Source organism: Tiliqua scincoides, chromosome 1, assembly GCF_035046505.1.
Source record: "Tiliqua scincoides isolate rTilSci1 chromosome 1, rTilSci1.hap2, whole genome shotgun sequence".
Classification (NCBI taxonomy): Eukaryota; Metazoa; Chordata; class Lepidosauria; order Squamata; family Scincidae; genus Tiliqua; species Tiliqua scincoides.
Window position 1 is genome coordinate 62688167 of NC_089821.1, and position 21199 is coordinate 62709365.

General features: G+C 42.9%; 1 protein-coding gene across 1 annotated transcript; it reads right to left on the bottom strand.

Moving 5' to 3' along the window:
* Positions 1-7507: 7507 nt before the first annotated feature.
* Positions 7508-21184, bottom strand: PSMD13 (proteasome 26S subunit, non-ATPase 13). The gene is made up of 13 exons (XM_066629852.1): positions 20984-21184; positions 18814-18892; positions 17297-17331; positions 17156-17211; positions 15503-15546; positions 15166-15252; positions 14366-14537; positions 13607-13686; positions 13393-13518; positions 11601-11663; positions 9720-9800; positions 8802-8918; positions 7508-8329 (listed from the first exon to the last, which is right to left on the bottom strand). The coding sequence occupies exons 1-13, from the start codon at positions 21076-21078 to the stop codon at positions 8234-8236; spliced, it is 1131 nt and encodes a 376-aa protein (XP_066485949.1). The 5' UTR covers positions 21079-21184; the 3' UTR covers positions 7508-8233.
* Between the last annotated feature and the right edge of the window lie 15 nt (positions 21185-21199).

Below are 21199 nucleotides of genomic sequence, written 5' to 3' on the forward strand. Positions count from 1 at the left end.
TGACTCTAATGGAACTTACTTCTGAGTAGACAGGCATAGGATTGAGTTCTATATTCCCTTACCTCAGGGCTGCATTGGTGTTGGAAAGTTGGATAGGATTGGGCCCAAAGCCTCTGCGTACCCAGGGAGACTACATATAATGGAGGGCAGAGTGCCTATACCTTTAACCAGTGTGTAGAAGAGGGAATCTTGGCAGGTGCAGCTTTTTAAACCCTTCCATGTGGAGTTGCACCTGCCAAGATTCCCTCTTCTAATCTATACAATGGTTAGAGGTGTAGGCACTCTGTCCTCCATTGCATCTTGTCACCCTGTGCATACCTCAGTTATTGATGTGTATACATTAAATTAACTTTCAAAATGTATTTCAGAGTGCTGGACATTGGAATTGTAGAGAGGAATATAATTCCTGGGTAGGGGCAGGGAAGATGTCACAGACAGACAGTGCTCTGGCCCTATACACCTGACCTCCTTAAACCCCACAGATCATCTGTTGTGTGTGTGTGTGTGCACACATCTACAGGGTGAGACTAATTATTCGTGTGGGTTCTGTTCTAAGCACTCACAGTGGATAAAAAAACCAAACTATAGCAAATCAATTTAAAAAACAAAGTTTCTTTGCTCCAGTGATTGAAAAACAGCCTTGCTAACCTTTTGACTCTAAGAGTCATTAAAAAGACAATCCATCAGCACTTCACTCAGCCCCTCCCTTCACCAATGCAAAATGATCACCTTTCTTTCACCTGCTGGGGGAAGGGAGGGGTCCGAAGGAGAGAGAAGGATTGATGGATTGTTAGCCTGCTGCCCTCTTTCTCTGTCATTAAGGAGGCTGTTAAAGGACTGTTCAGTTTTTAAAACTGATTTTAAAGGGATGCATTTTTCCCCTTCTCCAGGGATCAGCACATTCTTTCTCATTTGCAGGGAGCCATTCGTGTTGAGTCAAATTCATGTATAAAAAATCCGTGTATAAATAGGCTGGACCTGTATATGTGTATATATGTTCGTGCGCACACATATATAGGTGTGTATATATATGTACCTATATGTGTATATGTGCGCGCATACACACACCTATATATATACATACACACCTGTATGTGTGTATACAAACCTCTAATATGTATATGTGTGTGTGTGCATACACACACGTACACCTATATATATATACACACACCTATATATGTGTATATAAGTGGATACACACATACACCTGTGTGTGTGTGTGTGTGTGTGTGTGTGTGTGTGTGTGTGTATATATATATATATATATATACACATACACACCCAATATACTGTACGTGTGTATACACACACCTCTATATATATATGTGTGTGTGTGTGTGTGTGTACACATAAACACATATCAGATCTTTCTATATATATATAAAAATAACGGCCAGGATTTAACGGCCACCCGCTTCAGCACGCGGCGCCAAGGCGGTGGCGGGGCAGTCGCCTGGCAACGCAGCAGCAGCCAATCGGAACGCAGAGCGTGCCAGAGCGGAGCGGTCGGTGGCGCTGGCAGGCAACAAAGGCTCGCGGACGCCGTCGAGACTTCGAGGGCTGCACCTGCTGGCGCGAAGCTGCCCGCGAGAGCCTTGGAGACCGGGAGGAGGCGGAGCGGAGCGGAGCGGCGAGGATGCGGCGCTGGCAGAAGACCGCGGGGTTCCTGAAGGCGGCCCTGCGGAGCCAGATCGTGCCGAGGGCCAGAATCACCGCCAGGCCCCCGAAGGACCCTCTGAGTCCGGCGGTAACGGCCCTTCTGGTGTCCTTGTTTGCCTGCCCCGAGAGGCAGCGGCGCGGCGCCCGTCCACCAACTGCAGGGCGCGGGCCGAGTGTGCCACAGCAGGCGCCTTCACCCTGCTCCTAACGATAGCCCTTGGCTGGGCGCCCTCTGTGGTGGCAGAAGGGCGGGCTAGAAGCGAGCAAATAGGCTCCTATCCTGGCCACACTTTACTGGGAGCCAGCCCCGTTGGCCATAATGGAACTTACTTCTGAGTAGACACGCAGAGGACTGGGCCGCATCCTATCTGTGTCTACCCACAAGTAGGTCCCATTGTCTAAGAGCCCAATCCAATGCATGTCTACTCAGAAGTAAGTCCCATGATATCCAATGGCACTTACTCCCAGTAAAGTGGCTAGGATTGCAGCCTCAGTAAATATATGGTGAAGGCAGCAACTCTGGAGACTGTTCAGTTGCCTGCTGCCAGTTGGGCTCAGCCACACAAAAAACCCCAACCGGGCTTTGCTAATATTGCTGTTGATAAAAGGAAGGCGCAGAAGGTGAGACGGGAATGGAAATGATCTTTTTCAAAGTCTTTTCCTTCTGGCGCAGGGAAGTGTCGGGCAGTTTTTTGCCCCTGCTGATTGAAACGGCTAAGATAGAAATCAAGAATGTCCTTTAAAAAAAAAAAAAGTATTGCCCAGTTCTTTCAGAGTGGAAAAACTTATTAAAAACAGCCATGTTGCCTGTATAAATACTTCTGCCTTGTTCCAACCCAGGAACTGTGAGAAATTTTCTTCAGATGGGACTGGAAGAGGCAGAGAGACGCTAGTGGCTCTTGAACTAGCACAGTGTTTCTCAACCAATGGTACAGGTACCACCACTGGTACTGGAGGTGATGTGTGGTGAGACTTGCAGGACCCCTGCACACCTGCTGCCTGGCAGTGAGATAAGCAACATGATGCAACAAACAGCAGGAGGCTTGGTGGGCAGAGCTCCAAAGCATGCTTTTCTGCACTCAAAAAGCCCTTCCATCTACCCTGAGCCTCTTATGGGTGTTTGTCACATAGCATCTGGCCTCCCACCCCAGAAGTAACTAGTGGTAATGTCAGAAGAACATAAGAACAGCCCCACTGGATCAGGCCATAGGCCCATCTAGTCCAGCTTCCTGTATCTCACAGCGGCCCACCAAATGCCCCAGGGAGCACACCAGATAACAAGAGACCTCATCCTGGTGCTCTCCCCTACATCTGGCATTCTGACTTAACCCATTCCTAAAATCAGGAGGTTGCGCATACACATCATGGCTTGTACCCCATAATGGATTTTTCCTCCAGAAACTCGTCCAATCCCCTTTTAAAGGCATCTAGGCTAGACGCCAGCACCACATCCTGTGGCAAGGAGTTCCACAGACCGACCACGCGCTGAGTAAAGAAATATTTTCTTTTGTCTGTCCTAACCCGCCCAACACTCAATTTGAGTGGATGTCCCCTGGTTCTGGTATTATGTGAGAGTGTAAAGAGCATCTCCCTATCCACTCTGTCCATCCCCTGCATAATTTTGTATGTCTCAATCATGTCCCCCCTCAAGCGTCTCTTTTCTAGGCTGAAGAGGCCCAAACGCCGTAGCCTTTCCTCATAAGGAAGGTGCCCCAGCCCCGTAATCATCTTAGTCGCTCTCTTTTGCACCTTTTCCATTTCCACTATGTCTTTTTTGAGATGCGGCGACCAGAACTGGACACAATACTCCAGGTGTGGCCTTACCATAGATTTGTACAACGGCATTATAATAATAACCGTTTTGTTCTCAATACCCTTCCTAATGATCCCAAGCATAGAATTGGCCTTCTTCACTGCCGCCGCACATTGGGTCGACACTTTCATCGACCTGTCCACCACCACCCCAAGATCTCTCTCCTGATCTGTCACAGACAGCTCAGAACCCATCAGCCTATATCTAAAGTTTTGATTTTTTGCCCCAATGTGCATGACTTTACACTTACTGACATTGAAGCGCATCTGCCATTTTGCTGCCCATTCTGCCAGTCTGGAGAGATCCTTCTGGAGCTCCTCACAATCACTTCTGGTCTTTACCACTCGGAAAAGTTTGGTGTCATCTGCAAACTTAGCCACTTCACTGCTCAACCCTGTCTCCAGGTCATTTATGAAGAGGTTGAAAAGCACCGGTCCCAGGACAGATCCTTGGGGCACACCGCTTTTCACCTCTCTCCATTGTGAAAATTGCCCATTGACACCCACTCTCTGTTTCCTGGCCTCCAACCAGTTCTCAATCCACGAGAGGACCTGTCCTCTAATTCCCTGACTGTGGAGTTTTTTCAGTAGCCTTTGGTGAGGGACCGTGTCAAACGCCATGTCATTGCCAGTTACTTCCAGTGGTACTTTGAATAGGTGGACCATGTGAAGTGGTATGGCGGAGGACAAACCTTGAGAAAGACTGAACTAGCAGATTGTTACTGAAACATTACAAAAGAATGGAGCGGACTCCTGCCAGCCACTAATCATTTCTTCCTGCTTTGAATGCATTTTCTCTCTGGTGGAGCCCTCAACCCATTTTACTTTTGTGGGAACAACCACTAAGGGCGCTTTACATACCTTAGATTGAGGCTGTTGCTTGAACTCGGCCCTTTTCTCACGTTCTGAAGGTATACCAGGGCATGATTCCACTTCTAAGTCAGGGGTCTTCAAAGCATTGCCCACTGTGTGAGGGAAAGCCTCTTGGGTGCGGCAGTGGCAAAGCCTTACCCATTCATCCTGCTGCATCCCATCTTCGTAGAAACTCATACTATGTAGCAGTTTCTGCTTTGCTTACTCAGAAAAGTGCTATACAAATTGTCATTAATACAAGCATATTGCTTGCTGTTAATGGTCATGAGCCTAACAATACCCAGAGCAACCTACTATGTCTGAATTGCTGCATACAGCATTCATTTGTGGCTGTGTTTTAATTTACAGATGCAAGCTTTTGGACTGATCGTGATCTCTACAGCCATATTGGCCGGACCAGCTTGGTTTTTTACCTATTTGGAAGACTACAAGAACGCATCCAAGGATTGAAGAAAAATCTGCTTTGAATGGAGATCAAAGGGAATGCTGAAGACAAACTTGAGCCTTCTCATGAAAAACTGGGCCTGGAAGTTCTGATAATTAAAAAAATTGTAAAAATCACCAGCCAAAAGAGGTTTTTATTGAGGGGAGAAATGCATATTTGGGCAAGAGGAGAGAACATGGGGTTCTTAATTACAGTGAGAAGAGAATCACTATCACTTTGACCTACAGCCATTTTAAATGAATTGGGTAAAAAATTATCCATCAAAAAAATCTTCCCTTGGGAGAGTTCCCTACAAAAGGGAACATTTGTATCTAACCCAGTGTGCCTTAGACTAGAATAAGACATTATGGAGAATGTATGGCTGCCACACAAAAAACCCAGCAACCCCCCGTTTTCCCCTTATATGGCAATATCTAATTGTATAGTTGCGATCTTCCATCCTCAAACGCAGTTCCCCCACCTATTCACATGGCAGCTGATGAAATAGCTTAAGCAGTATCAGATGAGGCATTTTGTACTACTAGAGATCATCTCTCCCGGCATTGTCCCTTTGTCTAGTAAGGTCCTGTGGAACAATCTCCCAATTTTCACCATGTTCTGGCAGTTTTTAGACAGCATAAAACTTGTCTCTTTACTGAAATGGGTATAGCAGGTTAGTTGTGCCACTCAGCTCTTTGCAGTTGCTGGATTTTAGTTTTGTCTTTATGTTGGGTACAGGCAAAGCAATTAATAAATTTAAATAAAATACAAGATGGTCCTCTTTGTGGATTCAGTATCCATGTATTTCTGAACCCGCTACATCAGCCCAACCTGTACCATCTGGATAGGTTCCTTGGGTCTCATCTGGAGGGTGTTCTAAGGCCAAGGGAAGCTACACATGGCCTCTCTGGGCCTCAGAAGGCTTTCTAAAGGCCTTAAAATGTCACTGCTGGTTTTCCCCAAAAAACTAAAGTGATCATCAAAGGCCTGGGGAGGCTGCACACTGCCTCACCAGGCTTCAGAACATCCTCTGGACCGCTCAGGTCATGTTTGAAGATCTGGTGGGCCCTGACCCACAGATTCTAGCATCTGGGTGGGTTCTGGGAACAGAACCCCTGCAGAAGCCAAGGCATGACTGTTAACTTACCATGGGAAAAATGTATATTTTGTGCAACAGCTACCAGTGACATCTACAGTCAGTTCTCTTTATATGTGAGAAGAGACAATAGCCTTGTGAGCATAAGGCAGCGCTGGTGCCAGGCAGCGGGGAGAGGAAGAAATAGTATACAGTATACGACTGACAGGGGAGGGGCTTGTAGTAATCACCTCCAGCCAGTTATATTTCTTGTTTTTTGAAAGTTGTCTGGTTTGAATCAGTTTTCCACATCAAACAGGCATTGGGGATTGGCTCATAAAGAATAATCGGACATATTTGGGTCTGCTTCCAGACTTGCCCCATCATTTTGGGGACTCCAATTAAACCTTTACAACCCTGGCTATGATGAGAGGTCTCTGGAAGGCTGTAAGGGCTGCTCTGAGGCAAGTCCAGGGAAGGAACTGAGACGGAGGAGGAGGATGGGTGAAACAACCCCCTCCTACTGCTGAACTCAGGCCTTGTTTATGGGTCAGCAACGTTCAACAAGTCACAGGATAGCCAGCATGGAGAAAGAAGCATAGATGTTGGAGAAGTTGATCAGCCGTCACTATCATACAATCCCATAGACTTCAAGTTAAAATTCAGGTTCATAAAGTTCATAGAGTATATGGTGACGAGCATTCCCTGCAACCTAACCCCATTTTTCTCATAGGCCCAATGATTCAGTATCCACCAATTTGGTACCCACTAGGTTTTTCAGGAATCTAACCCTATTAGAACTGACTGCACTTCATTTCAACCTATGGAAGTAAGTTGGGAACCACGCAGCAGTAATGTGTACTACAGCTCCAAAAGCCAGAAAGAACATGGCTTTTTGAAGAAGACGACGGATGGAAAACATAAATAACTAACTTTCATGGTAATTGTTGAAAGTTAATTCACATAAATCATTCATCATACCACCAGCCACCATTCATCAATTCATTCATTCAGAACATAGCAAATTCTTAACAGCTTTAATTATGGAGTTGTGGCTTGTAAAAGATATAGCTTTAAATAGGTGTACAGGTGTGCTCTGCTTAAAAAACGTTTGCTTAATGACGGACTGCATGTACGACAGTAGTCAAAGCACAATAAAGATACTCTTAATTGCATCTCCCATAGCCTGCAGCACAGTGTCTGTTTATGCAACAGAGAAGCTTTTAATGCAAAGAAGAGGCAACGTAACTCCAGCAGCCTGTGCAGCCAGCAAGTGTCTCGCAGGGAGTGTTTGTTTACACATCAAAGGCACTAGATTGGGTGGAATATTCATTTAACCTAATTGCATAACAGGGATAGGAGAATGTATCCTCGTCATTAAATAGCGCGTACCTGTATTTAAAAATTGCAGCATGTAATCCTTGCATTACCTTGCATTTGCACTATCAGACTGGAAAAAGGTGAAATCAAAATGTCTGACATAGATAGAAATTTCAGAAATTGAAAGATCTTTTGAAATTGAAAGGTCAGAAATGTATGTATGCATGTGTGTGTGTGTGTGTGTGTGTGTACAAAGACTATATTCCTGTTTTGGACCTCTTAAATAGGACTGCTGCTCTATCCAAGACTCAGTGTAAAAGCACACCAAGAAAACTGCACAAGAGGGAAGGCAGAGAAGTTTATTTCAGCAGTTATTTACTGCCACACACTTCAGGATAAAATGTTCATAAAAGACAAGAGCAAACCCAAGGAGAATATAAAAACAAATCCACTAAATTTATGATTTTATTCTTGGAAAACGCATTGATGGGATTGAGCAGCTTCCACTACTGCAAAATAGGGGGAGGCTAGGGGAAAGAGGTGTTTGTTCTCAGTTATGCTGCCTTTGGACTGGCAGGGAGAAATGTTCCAGGGAGAAGGTCATGCTCTCCCCCAATGTCCATCAGGAATGATCAACAATGGCTGAAGGGGGCCCTTCCTTCTTGCACACCAAGTGCAAAATGGAAACTTTGCTGCCAACCCACTACTGAGCTAGTGACTGCTACCCCTTTAGCACACAGTCCCATAGCATTCTCCATTGCAAGAGTCTCACACCAAGACTTAATAATCCACCATTATGGAGCCCTTATGTCTCCTTTGGTGACAGCAGGATGGGAGCTCCCATGGTGAGATTTACCAAATGCTAGCGCGTAGGAGGGAATTCCCGGCTCTAAGCACCAAAGGGTTATATAGCAAAGGCCACCGAGTCCTCTGTACAAGCATCAGAAAAAGTAGTTCTTTCCCTCCTCCCCTAGCCCCCCTTTTAATAGAATTCAGTACAGAGGCAGTGGTCAGGACACTGCCAGTTTCAGCAACAGTACAAGATGTTCCCTCAGTCAGTGCAAGGTCTTCTATGTTAAGATATCATGGGCTTGGTGCTCCACCAACATCTCCATGCTCTTCACATCTGTGCACCAGAACTCCAGGCGGTCTTTCATGCCCTTTATCTAGGAAACAAATTTACAAGCACTTTAGGGACCCTAGAGCAATTGAAAGATAAATAAAATAAAGGTTATGAAAAAGACAAGGAGACAGAATCTATGGTATTCTGTCCCAAAATAACCAGCATGACGCTTCTCTTTTAGAGATGTTAACATATATATAGTCTACCCACTAGTATTTGATTGTAGTAACATATTAAACAAATTTGAGAACACTGGTAAATTCAGGAAAATCAAACTGGTAAACACTGGTAAATTCAGGAAAATCAAACTGAACTTGATTGTGCTAGTTCTCTAATTAAAAAAAGGCTTTTAAGTTCCTTCTCCTTTAAAACAAAGCACATAAATGCAGTGTGATGGATAAATAAACCACAAGCTGTCTACCAACAGTCTCTTAATTCTATGAGAATGCTGCTTTCTCATAAAATTCAGTGTCAATTTAGAAAAAGAGAGGTATTAGGATTTCAGCCATGATTACCTGTTGTAAATCCAGCACCCTTGGTTGCACCCATGTCATGTGAACCCTTTTGTCCACTTCATCAATACTGCCCTTCACCAAACCCACTGAAAGTGCTTTCATTACCAGCAGTTCCACCTGCAAGAACAAAAAACATTTTCTACTGGCTTCAGAAAAAACCTTAAACTTTCCAGTCTGAGCACTTCATATAACTCAAAATGACAGTTAGCAAACAGCTAACAACAGTGAAGGAAAGTGATTAAGTCTCTTTAGATACTTGTCTGAATATAAATTGTGAAGACCAAACTTAATACAAATTTGAAACAGAAACCTGTATTAAATTGAAAGCATGTGCATACAAGATTTTAGCACAAATAGGCTCAGCAGAGCTTCAGAACATTTACAGTCCAATCCTAAGCTTTCCAACACCTGGAGGAACAATGGCTCACAAACAGCAACTGCTGTATCCTGCGGGTGCTGGGAAACTACCAGAGGTCTCCTCGGGAGGGGGACGTTTATCCCCTTACCCCGAGGAAAGCCCCAGGCCCTGCAATGGGGCTTCTCAAGTCTGCACCAGCTATTTTGCTGGTGCAGATGAGAACTTCCATGTAGGGCTTTGCAGCCCCACATGGAGGATAGGATCCCATCCCAGGTTGGTTCCTCCCCCCCCCCCACCATGGAATGTCTACCCCCCTCCCCAGGCCTGAAAGCCTGCACTGCCACCTGGAGTTCTTATCTTCCTCCAAGCAGCAGCCAACCAGCATTGGGCCCAGTGCCAACTGGCACTGGCCCGGCACCTGTGTTCCCTACTCTGAGGGTGCCGTAAATGTGCTTTATGGCATGTTTACCAGTGTTGGTGCTGGAACTCAGCACTGGTACTATGACCCATTAGGATTATGCCCTTAGTTTCCTCATGTGTTAGTTCCAATAGCAACTCACCTCATTCACAGTGACTTTAGCACTTTTAGCAATCTCTTCAAAAGTGAGTTGCCTATGGTTAGCTGGTCGGGTGAAGGTCATCTACAACCAAGTAAAACTAGCGTTAAAACTCAGGCTTAAAAGGAATCAACATTGTCCAACACAATTACCAGACAACCCAATTCTCCTATCCTGACCTACCACTGCATACAAGCTTCCTCACAGCAAAATATATTACTTTTTAAAAGTTGATATTATAACAGGCAGGACAAAATAATATGGATATGAAGAAAAAAGTGCAATTTCCTGAACAAATTCCAAATCGAAACTGGATTAAAACTGATGTTAAACTGTTCTCTTGGGCAGGTGCCTGCAATTATGTCATTAATAAATGCCTAAAGAAAAGGAGAATTCTTTCAAATGCACTCTACTACAACCTACTTGACATTAGAGTGGCTTAAATAAACTTTAAACAACAAAAATGTTAAGACTTGAGGAGTGTGACATAAGGGAACCTCCCAACTCCCATAAGTGGGATTTTGTAAAATTACTTTTGCTTTGTGAACTGCTTTGTTAAATGAGCTGAAAATCAACTAAAACCAGCAAGATCTACAAAAATATACAAAACCAGCTTTGCATATTTACAAAATATAAATAAAAATAACTGCAATAAAAATTGAAAATTTGGGGGGGGGAAGGTTCTGTCACAAGTTTGAGCTTTTGCTATAACATAAAGTGAAGCAGATAACCAATGAGGGCAAGCGATCAATGGTCTCTGTAGATACTACACGTTTGCTCTTTCAGAATGAGTGAAATGTTTTTTAAAGCAGTTTGAAAATATTGTGTCTACCACTAATTCCTTCAAAATACTTTGATAAATATGCAAGATCACAGCATAAGACAATTACAACGCCTATAGACAACTCTCAAAACCTCTCCCCTGCTCTGCAGCATATGAAACTAGCCTTGTTTAGAAATACATTTGTCCCTTATTAGGAAGATTTAGTAATAGTCTTTTAACATGGAGGCAAGTTTAGGTTTTCTCCAGGGAGTTGGAAGCACTTTGAAAGAGAAATTGGTATTGGTAATGTGTGCATTCATTTCACTGTAGCTTCTGGTAAACAGGTATTGCATATTTTTGCACTATTTCTGGATGGAAAGACTGTTTCCAAGTCCAGATATATGACTTCCTTTTATTTATAGCTATGATGATGGTTTCTATTTTTACAACTGGCAGATTTAAGATGTTTAGGTACCTTCAGCTGCAAAACCTTGCTGCTTCATCTCTAGTGCTGGCTCTATTTATAACTATTGTCTGAATAAACCTAAGGTACTTATACAGTACATCTAAATTTTATAAGAATACAAAACACTATATCATATATTCTTTAAAGTGGTAAGGAAGTTTAAATCTGATCATAAAAACTGCATATATTTCAATTTCCAGAAATTGAAATATTTCCAGAAATTTTACTAACTAGTAGAGCAAGCCTGGTGCTGGGATATGAAATAGTGACTTTCGCACAGATGCTGGCTTTCAAAATTGGATTATCCTTTTATGTTTCTACTACATAAGAAGCCACAGGAAACATGAATATGTTGAAGCAAAAGGAATAAAGGACAACCACCTGCTGTCCTCACAAAGATAACAAAGAGATGTTTGGGGGATAGTTATCCAATAAGATACTCATGTTCCAGAATTTCTTTTATAGAGCCAAGGATTAATGTAACAGAAAAGTCATATCCTGCCATAGTAGCCCACCAATTACATAAGAGAAGTGATCTACTAGCCTACCTGAGTGTAAATGCATGCCCAAAGACATCTACTATCCATACAGGTACAATAGGTCAAAAGAACTCATTATACATGCTTGGGACAGTGATGGTATCTCTGCTACTCACCTCCATGAGGCACAGCAGCTGGATCTTCTGAAGGAGAAGAGCTTCATTAGCAGCAAGGTCTGGCTGTAAAACATGACAATTCAGAACTTTAATTGTGGGACAATTTTACCTTATTTTACCTTTTCTGTTATTTATGTTTAGCAAAAACCACAGCTTCAAGCCCACTTCAAACTGTTATTTTGAAATGCAGTTTTTCCACACAATTAAATCAAGGTGTTTTTTTTTCTGTGGAAGGAATATCAAAAGATTTCAAATGGTTAATAATTTGCAGAAATGGCAATTTTTAGTAACAACCATACTCACCCTAGATACCTAGACAGCATTAATTGTAACTAGGAGCCCCATATAAAAATAAGACCAGGCCTTACCAATCTGTGTTCCACAAACCAGAATACCAGTCTACCAGCCATGTCCTGTGACCTGTCAGGCATCTGAAAACTCCTCCAATTTTGTAATCCCAGACAGGCAGCAAGAAGAAGAGATTGGTCTCATGGCTGAACTGAGTTCAGCTTGGTAGGTCACAAGCTTTCTAGTGAAGATTTGAAGAGCAATTAAGCCAGCCATGCCTAGAAAGGTGTGGCAGGAACAACAGAAGAGGAGGGCAAATGCATCAAGCCCTCTCTTGGGACAAGTAACTAATCCAGAAAGTTCTCACATCATACTGTAAAAAAGTTCATGGATGAACACAAATTTACCCAATTTTTTTTCCTTGTGTCTACTTTCTCTGTTGTCTCCCATGAACCTCTTTCTAGACTGTGAGCTCCCTATGACAGGGAAACATCTCATTCCTTTGCTAGGCAAACTACTACCAATTACACATAAACTAAATGTGTAGTTTTAAAGCAGCACTTAAATATTCTAAAGAAATAAGTCACTCTGGCTCCCTGGTTATAATAACCACCTACTCCCTGGTTTTCCAGAGTACTATTGGTGAGGAAGTAGCAAGAGACACAACCTGGGTGACAATGAAGACAGGCTCTCAAGAATGAACATGAGCTAGAGCCTATATTAGGGATCAGCTCATGGAGGTAGAGAAAGTTTACTTCTCTGCCACCACTGCAAGTATGGTCCAGCAGAGCTTGTTCAAGTGATGTGTGGACCTTTACATTTGTGGCCACAGAGAGATGATGAGGTTGGTTTAGGAGTTCACTGTGACTCCTCTGCTAAGCACTTTACAGATAAAATCACTTGCATCCTCCAGAACTTGAATTTCACTTTGGCAATTCCTGTGGGTGTTTCCCAATTCCCCCAGACCAACTTGTAACGTATTCTGTATTGTAACACTGTACTGTACACTATTACATTGTATTCTTACAAAAAACAGCACCAGGGCATAATTCTGACTGCACTGACAAACATTTGCCCTGCCCTACTTGTCTTGGTTTGTTTTTTTAATAACCGATTTTATTTTTAGCTGTTGTTTGTTTTTGTTATATTATTATGCTTTTCCCACAATTGTGAGCCACATGAATCACTCCTAGTGGAGGAGGCAGGTGGCCAAAAAATACTTGTTTAATTAATAAATGGTATGATGAGCTCCATTCAATCTTCTGTTACTCTCCCATTTTTCTCTCTGAATTTGTACCTATTTAATCATTTTAGTGGACAGATTCAACAATTCAAATATATTAGAAGAATGTCATAGTTGAATTTATATTCACAGCACACACACACACACACACACACACACACACACACACACACACACACACACACACCTTTGCCCTGTACATAGTTATCTAGTGCCATTTGCATTACTTCTTTAGTGCTGTCTGGTCATACTACTACCTACCTGCTGGCCCCATGCTGACTTTAAAGCCTGGAATTTTTCCACATTGCCACTATTGAAGGCATAAAGTGTTTCAATCAGCCATTGTCTGTCAGTGTTCCTCAAAGACTCCAGCACTGGGTGCATAAGCTGAGGATGTAAATGAAGCCAAATATTACTCAGATATATCAACCATTTTCCGATGCCTCAACATTTCAACCAATACAATTCTACTTACCAGTTCCCCAAAGTTATAGACACCTTCACCTAGAAGTCCTGCCAACCCTAAAGTAAAGGCTCTCTCCTGCTGATCTGCCACTGAAAAGAAGAATGATCCAGTTCAAGTAATAGTCCATCTCCCTATTTAAGCTGTAACAATCAACAAAACTCCACTGAATGCCATTTGTAAAACTTTAAATCAGAAGTTGGCACACTGATTATTTCCAACATTCTACACACGCAAGTGCCAAACTCCTCTGTCTGGATTTAAAAATGAACAATGAGTACCTTCGTATGTTTGCTTATTTTACATAATGTATTCCATTTTCAAGATTCAGGTTTCAATTACTTGGGATACTTTGTAAAGCAAGGGAATAACAGAGAAAAGGGAAAAGCATGACACTGGTGAGTGAGCAGGCACCTGTAGTCATATGAAAGGGAAGGGAGCCAACAACCATTGAAAAGAGCTCTTACTCAGATTGCCTCTGAAGGCTTCAGACACAGCCCTCAGATTGCCCAGTCTTTCTACATAACAAGAGTTTTAACACACTCAGTCCTATCTCTACATTAGTCCACCTCATCATATTCTAAGATGGAAAGAATGGCTCATAGAAGTAAGGCAAGTTTGTCCTTATTTTAGGCCTACTTCTTAGTTGCAGCTATGCTGCTGATGGAAGTTTGAATTGTCCAATCAGCATGAGTTTCCTTCCACAATAAAGATCTTCATAAGCACAACTGCAATATGTTCAACCAAGTTTTAAAAGGGGGGAAACACTACCTGGCAGATCTTTGACATCTATACAGCCGAGAAACCTTAATGCATCCTTATAATAAGAGGCATGATTCCCAATAGTCTGGTAATACTTGCTGGAGAGATCATAGAAGCGACTGTGAACAGATGTCACACCAGGAAGATTATTCAGCATCTCCTCAACCTCCTCAATGATCTCCTAAAGAAAGTTAAATTTAAAAAATAAAAAGAATACAATTCTCAACAAATATGGACATTTTAGGAACATCTGTACATCACCATTCTTGCCATGCTTACTCTTCTAAGAATGAGCATAATTCACAGAACAACAAGACAGACCATTAACCACCGAGCAAAAGAATCTCCAACTCCAAAGGTGGTACATTAACCAGGGATCAAGACACAGTTATAACAAATTCATAGCCACCTTTCAGTTGAACAAGAAAGGCAAGAAAACTGGGAATAGACTGCAGTGAGCACAGACTAGAATTCTGGATTATTCTGAAGATAGTCTAGCAAAAAGAATCTACCAAACTGTATCCAAAAAAATGTGTCCTCCAGTCATCTGAAGAAAAGTGCTTACCCACACTTGTAGCACCATTTAGAAGACTAGAAGTGTTTTGTGACATTTCTAGGAAAACACATCAGAGTTGAACACATAAATCTGATGAACTTTACTCTTTTCCACAAAAATTAGTACTAGCAACATATACCAGCACTAGATTTAACAAGATGCTAAAAACTAACAAGAAACCCAGAAGCCCTCTGATGAAATAGTCAGATAACATTGCATTAATATTAACATATGAATATAAATATTGACTCACCTTTGTGACTTGTAAGTCACCAATGTTTAATTTCAGAGCTCCAATGGCCGTTTTACATAAAATGACAGCTTCATCACTGCTTTTCACCTGCAGCCACCAAAAAAAAAAATTACACATCACAAACCAGTTTGTTCCAGCGAGGTGTGCCAAGTAGCACTTATCAAATACAACATAAGCAATATTCACTTAATTGGTCTGATGTTATTCCTATCCCTGGTCATTTTCTTACTAAGAATGAAGCATTAATGAAATGTGTTGGACAATACATTTGCAGAAAATATCAGCAGATATGTGGAAAACAGTTCCATGTACGATGTCTGTTACATATAATGCATACCTTTTCTCGGGTCTTTTCCAGAAAGGTAAGGGCCACATTAGGATCTAAAGAGATTCAAGCAAGAAATCATGTTAAGGGTCATATAACTTTTTGGATTCTATCAAAAGTTGTGGAGACAAACAGCATGTAACATTAAATACATAATTAGAGCTGATGCCAGGTGTTTTTTTGTTTGTTTTCCTTAAATAGGAGTTGCCAAGGGGGTGGTGGGCACTGATTTGGAAAAGGACTGTGGCATGGGCAAATGGCAGACCCCAACTTGGATAAGCTGTCCTCTCCCAGGGCCAGCCTGGTCTGAAATACTTGCATCAAGTTGGAGAGAAGGGCCACTGCACTCTGCATCCCCCCTCCCCAGTCTGCCACCCAACAAGTAATTTCAGCTAGCTGACCAATCCTCTTCCCACTTGCTCAGCTGTAAAAGACAGCACAGACACAGTGACAGGGACACTACAGAAAGAAAAAGTTAAAGCAGCCAGCACCAGCACCTCATTCTTAGGAAAGTGTAGACTAGGCAAAAAAGGAACAGTATTCCAGAGCTTTCCTTCTTGCTTCTTTAGCTCCGACCCAGCATGCTCCACTCTTCCTGTTTATTTGGAGCTGAAGGTAGAAGTGGAGGGCAAGGAGGCAGGTTCTGGATCACCACACTGCACCTCCCTTGCCTAGCCCTTACTGGGTACTTACACTTAACCAGTGTTTGGGCTCAAGCAGTCCTGCTCTCCCTCCAGTTCCTACTAAGGGGTGAAAGGCCTTTAGAATCAAGGGCCTGTTTGAATGTTTTGCCCCCAAAATTGTCCCTGGGACCTCAACTTGTTCTTTCATTGCCAGATGAGGCAAATTGCTGCATGTTTGCTCAGTCCTCAGTAGCCTTCTAGTTTGATGACCCAAAGTCATCATATTTAATAAATAAGCAGAAGTGGGAGTAAACGGTGATAACAAAATAAAAACACATAGCACTGCTTCTGCACTTTTCATTTTTGTAAAAACAAAAACAAACAAAACACACCAAAATCTGCAAAAAAAAACCCAAAACTTTTTATTATTTAATGGGGGTACATGGGTAAAAACTGTGGCTTCATCTACTGACAGTATACCACCTATATCACCTACCTAGTACACTTTCAAAGTAAAATTTAATAATGTACATATATTTTGCCCCATGTGTCAAATTATAAATTATAATATAAATTTAGAATAAAAACCACATAATACCACTTTCTGCACTTCTACCTTTAGAAGACAATAAAATCTGTGAAAAAAAAAACCATTTTCTCCCACTCTATAAATATGACATCTCTTGTTTTGCAATTTATTTCTCCCTATAATGAGGGAAGTGAGCGTGGAAACATAAAGCACCCTTCCAATTACTCTCAGGGTCAGGAGAAAAATCACCATCTAAACACACCCTCTGTCTACAACTCCTCTAACATTAGATTCTCAACTTTTAAATGAGTACAACTCTGCAGGACTTATTGGTTGTCCATATTTATATCAATGTTATGCAGCACCACCGATGTGTATTATTCCCTTCTTACAAAACTGAAGATGCCAAAGGTTCTATTACTTTACCAAAAGCTTTACTGTTGTTGGCAGCATCCAGTTACATCATGAACCAGTTAGCACTGGAAGACATGCAAGGAAATGAAGATGTTTTACCTGTCATCTGTCGCACCACATGAAGAATGATCTCTACAAGGGACAAAGGATTCACCCTGCAAGAAAGAGGTGGCATTACAAATAACTGAAGTGATCATCTTGTGTGTTATTTCAAAATTAAAAGTAATTCAAAAACTTCACCTGTGTTCAAACTCACTGATGAAATTTTCATAGAGCTGTGGAACAAAGCAAAAAAACTAACATTTAATCATTTACATATACTTTGGTTGACACTTCAAATCTGATCATTACATGAGGTCTTTTTGTATAGTTGGACTATTTTGCTCAGCTCTGGTAGAATTCTACAAAATGTATGAACCCAACATAGGTCCAGCCTTGTTATACACGAATTTGGATTTGACTCAACAGGAACGGTCGCCACAAATGAGAAGGAATGTGCTGATCCCTAGAACAGGGGGAAAATGTACCCCTTTAAAATGCTTTTCTTACTGTTGTAATCTCAACATGATGAGAAGGGCCCTTTTAATTAAAGGAAAACAGTCCTTTATGGACCATTAGAGAGAGGGCAGCCAGCTGACAATCCATCCATCAGTCTCTCTCCCTTCCTCTTGAATAATGAAAGAACAATAATCCTTTCCAAGGGCCTGGGGAGAGATTGATTGTCCCAAGTGGTCCCAGGGCCGGGGTTTGGGCACCCCTGTTCTTCACAAACTGAAATTAGCTCAAAAAAAACTATCCAGTGACTCTGAATTCTTAGGTGACTGTTTTCCTTCTCATTTCTCCTATTACTTCTTCTTTCTACAAAAAAAAGATTCTTCAAGCTGTAATTTAGGAGTTTACAATATTGCAATATTACATAACATTTTACACAATTAATACAAAGCATTATTTACAAAATACAACCTCATTTAACACTAGATTAAGGATAAAACTGTGCATGTAAGTTAACTACACAATCTGCACAGCTAAACAGGTTAGAATGTATGCCTATAAAGCTTACGAAAGTGAGGTGTTACATAGAGTTATACCCAAGTTGCCTCATTGATACCAATGTTCATATTGATAAAAGGTTAAGAAAGTAAATTTATTTCCTTCCCTCCATAGAGGAAATCGATTGTCTTGCAATCTTATCAAAATTTGCTTTTACTCATGATAATTCTAACACATCATGTTGGCATCCTTCAGTCTTGGAAGACTATGGTATTGTGCTCTGAATGGTGGTTTTGGAACAGAGTGTTCTCGCCAGTGCACGAAGCCTGGGTAAAGTAGGTATGGAGGATAGGCTGTTACCCATGCAGCAAATCCCCCCTCTCCACGTCGCTGAAATGGTCCTATGGAAAGGCAGAAGCCAATACGATTGGTTCCAGCGGCGTCGCAGGAGTTGCCAGAACATGATAGTGGTCAGCCATGAACTGCCTCAGTGACTCTGGCTCCAGCTATTGCCTCAAGGTTGACTTCTGAAGCCTTTTTCATAACTGGATATAGCCACAAGGCAGTGGAGGTTTGGGATCAGAGTTTTCCTTCTCTCAGATGAGCTGCCTTCCCAGGTTGACGAGTCCCATCTACCCGGTGGCTGTTTAGCCACTTCTTACAAGTACAGCCAGACTGAGGGCCTATTCTTAACTGAGAAGCTAAAATGCTCAAAACACAACTTATCATCATAGTTGCTATGATACTTGATATGTAAAATAGTTTACCTTGATGAGTCCATCTCCTTGGGCAAAGCAGGGATCCTGCACAAAGTCCAGAACTTGCAGGGTCAGCTGGTGCCAAAGTCTGTAACACACATGCAAAGGAAATGATAAATTCCTGTACAGTGATAATATACACATACAGAGAATTCAGTTCAAGAGATTCAAACACAGTCCAAGACTGTACAAGCACAGAGATGTTGTAAAAGAATGGAAGAATTTGAGATTGAGCCCAAACTGCAATTAGAGATTGAGCTCATCTGCAGCAGTAGTCAGTTACAATTCTGATTTTGGCAAGACAACACAACAAGATCACTGCCAGACCCAGCCATTTAAAATATTGTACAGAAGAACCACATCAAGCAGAAACACATCACCACAATAGTGTATCTCTTCAGAGGCCCTCAGACAGCAAGCTCGAAAATGACCACTGTCTTGAGATTGTGCAGAGGGGATAACCAGGCAGACAACACAGTTCTGGATTAGACAAGTTAATGGACAAAGTAAAGCAGCTTCATAGGTTCACAAACACTTTCCACAGTTCTCTATACAGTTCTTTTAATAGACTTTTTAAAGCAACCAGTATCCTCTCACGGTTCAATTAAACAACCAAGCTCTTCATGTCATAAACTTTTACTTTAAAAAAATCATCTATCAGTGGTACTCCAACTCTCTGGGAGTCTAAAAACCTGGGGTAAGTGATTGCGAGGGTGGGAACTGGGATGGGGGGATGTCCTGACAACACCACAGCCATCACAGCGCCTCTGGCACCCAGGCGCATTTCAACATACTGGGTCCTGGAGGCTCGCAGCCCCCATGTGAGCCTCTGCTTCAGTGAGCTCCAATCTACAGTTGGAGGCCAATTCTGGTTTGAAATGTACAAATTTATTAAAGAGTGATCATTTCAACTTTGGTATGAGCTTCCTAGCAAGAGCAATAGGAACAACAGAACAAAGTGCTGACCACAGCAGACATTGGTTTAACACAGAGTTTTTTTTGTCAATGTTTGTTCTATGCTGTACCACTTCACATGGTCCACCTATTTTAAGTGCCAACAGAAGTAACTGGCGATGACATAATCACCAGTTACTTCTGGGATTGGAGGCCAGATGTGAAATGACAAACATCAGAAAGAGGCTCAGGGTGGACGTGAGGGCTTTATTGAGAGTGGGAAAGCATGCTTTGGAGCTTTGCCCACTAAGCTGAGCCTCCTACCACTGTTTGTTGAGTCATATTCCTGGTCTCGCTACCAGGCAGCAGGTATCCAGGGGTCCAGCAAGTTCCACCTCAAGCACCACTGGTGGTACCCATACCACTGGTTGAGAAACACTGGTTAAAGGTGTGCAAAGCAAGACATGGTAAGCGGGATGGTACTGCAGCCATGACGTCACAACATATGCTCAAATCTTTATCCAAATTAACCTGTTAATATAGAAAGAAGTTTCAAAACCTGAACACTATCTAAATTTTGAAAGTCATACTACTAGAGCAGCGGTTGTCAAACTTTTAGCACCGGGACCCACTTTTTAGAATGAGAATCTGTCAGGATGCACCAGAAGTGATTTCATGACTGGAAGTGACATCATCCAGCAGGAAAACGCTTAACCATCTGAGGCTGCAATCCCACCCACACTTACCCAGGAGCGGGTCTTGACTATCACTGTTAAAAGCATCTTCCCAGTAGCCTGTTAAAAGTACAGGTGTGTAGTATTCCCCAAATGCAGTCACCTCCCATGGGAGCATCACGTTTAACAGATTAAAAGCAGAACATTGAAATGAATGGGGACCCACCTAGTGGGTCCTGTCCACAGTTTGAAAAACACTGGACTAGAGAAGTGGAGATGGGCAGAAAGCGCAGTGCCCACCGGGCAGCTCCACTCTGGCCTGAACCCGGCGATGCTTTTGCTTGGGGATAGCAGAGCCTGCAAGGCTCGCTTGTGGCGCTCTGGACTGGAGTGAGGCTCTCCAGACGCCTCTGTACTGGACCAGGCCAAACTCCCCCGCAGCTGCAGGAGCAGCTCAGACCTGCCAGGACCCGATTCGCAGCCCGCGAGGCTGAAGGAGCCCCAGCAGCAGGAGAGCGCAGGACCGCCCCTCCCCCGCCTCCGGGTGCAGGCGCCTGGGAGTCCCGGAGCGTCCGAGGCACCTCTGCCGGGCCCCCTGCTCGCCCACTCACTTCTTGTTGTAGAGCTCCTCCAAGCGGTGCCACACGGCGGCCTGGCCGGGCCCCGAGCTCTGGCTCTGCTGGAGGAAGCCCGGCACGTCCTTCATGGCGGGGCGGGAAGAGGGGCGGCTGAGACGACGGACGAACAGCGACTCCCCCTCCCTCAAGCACACAAGCAGGAGGCCCGGCTGCCCGCCGCCGGAAATGCACACTCACTTCCGGCACCCG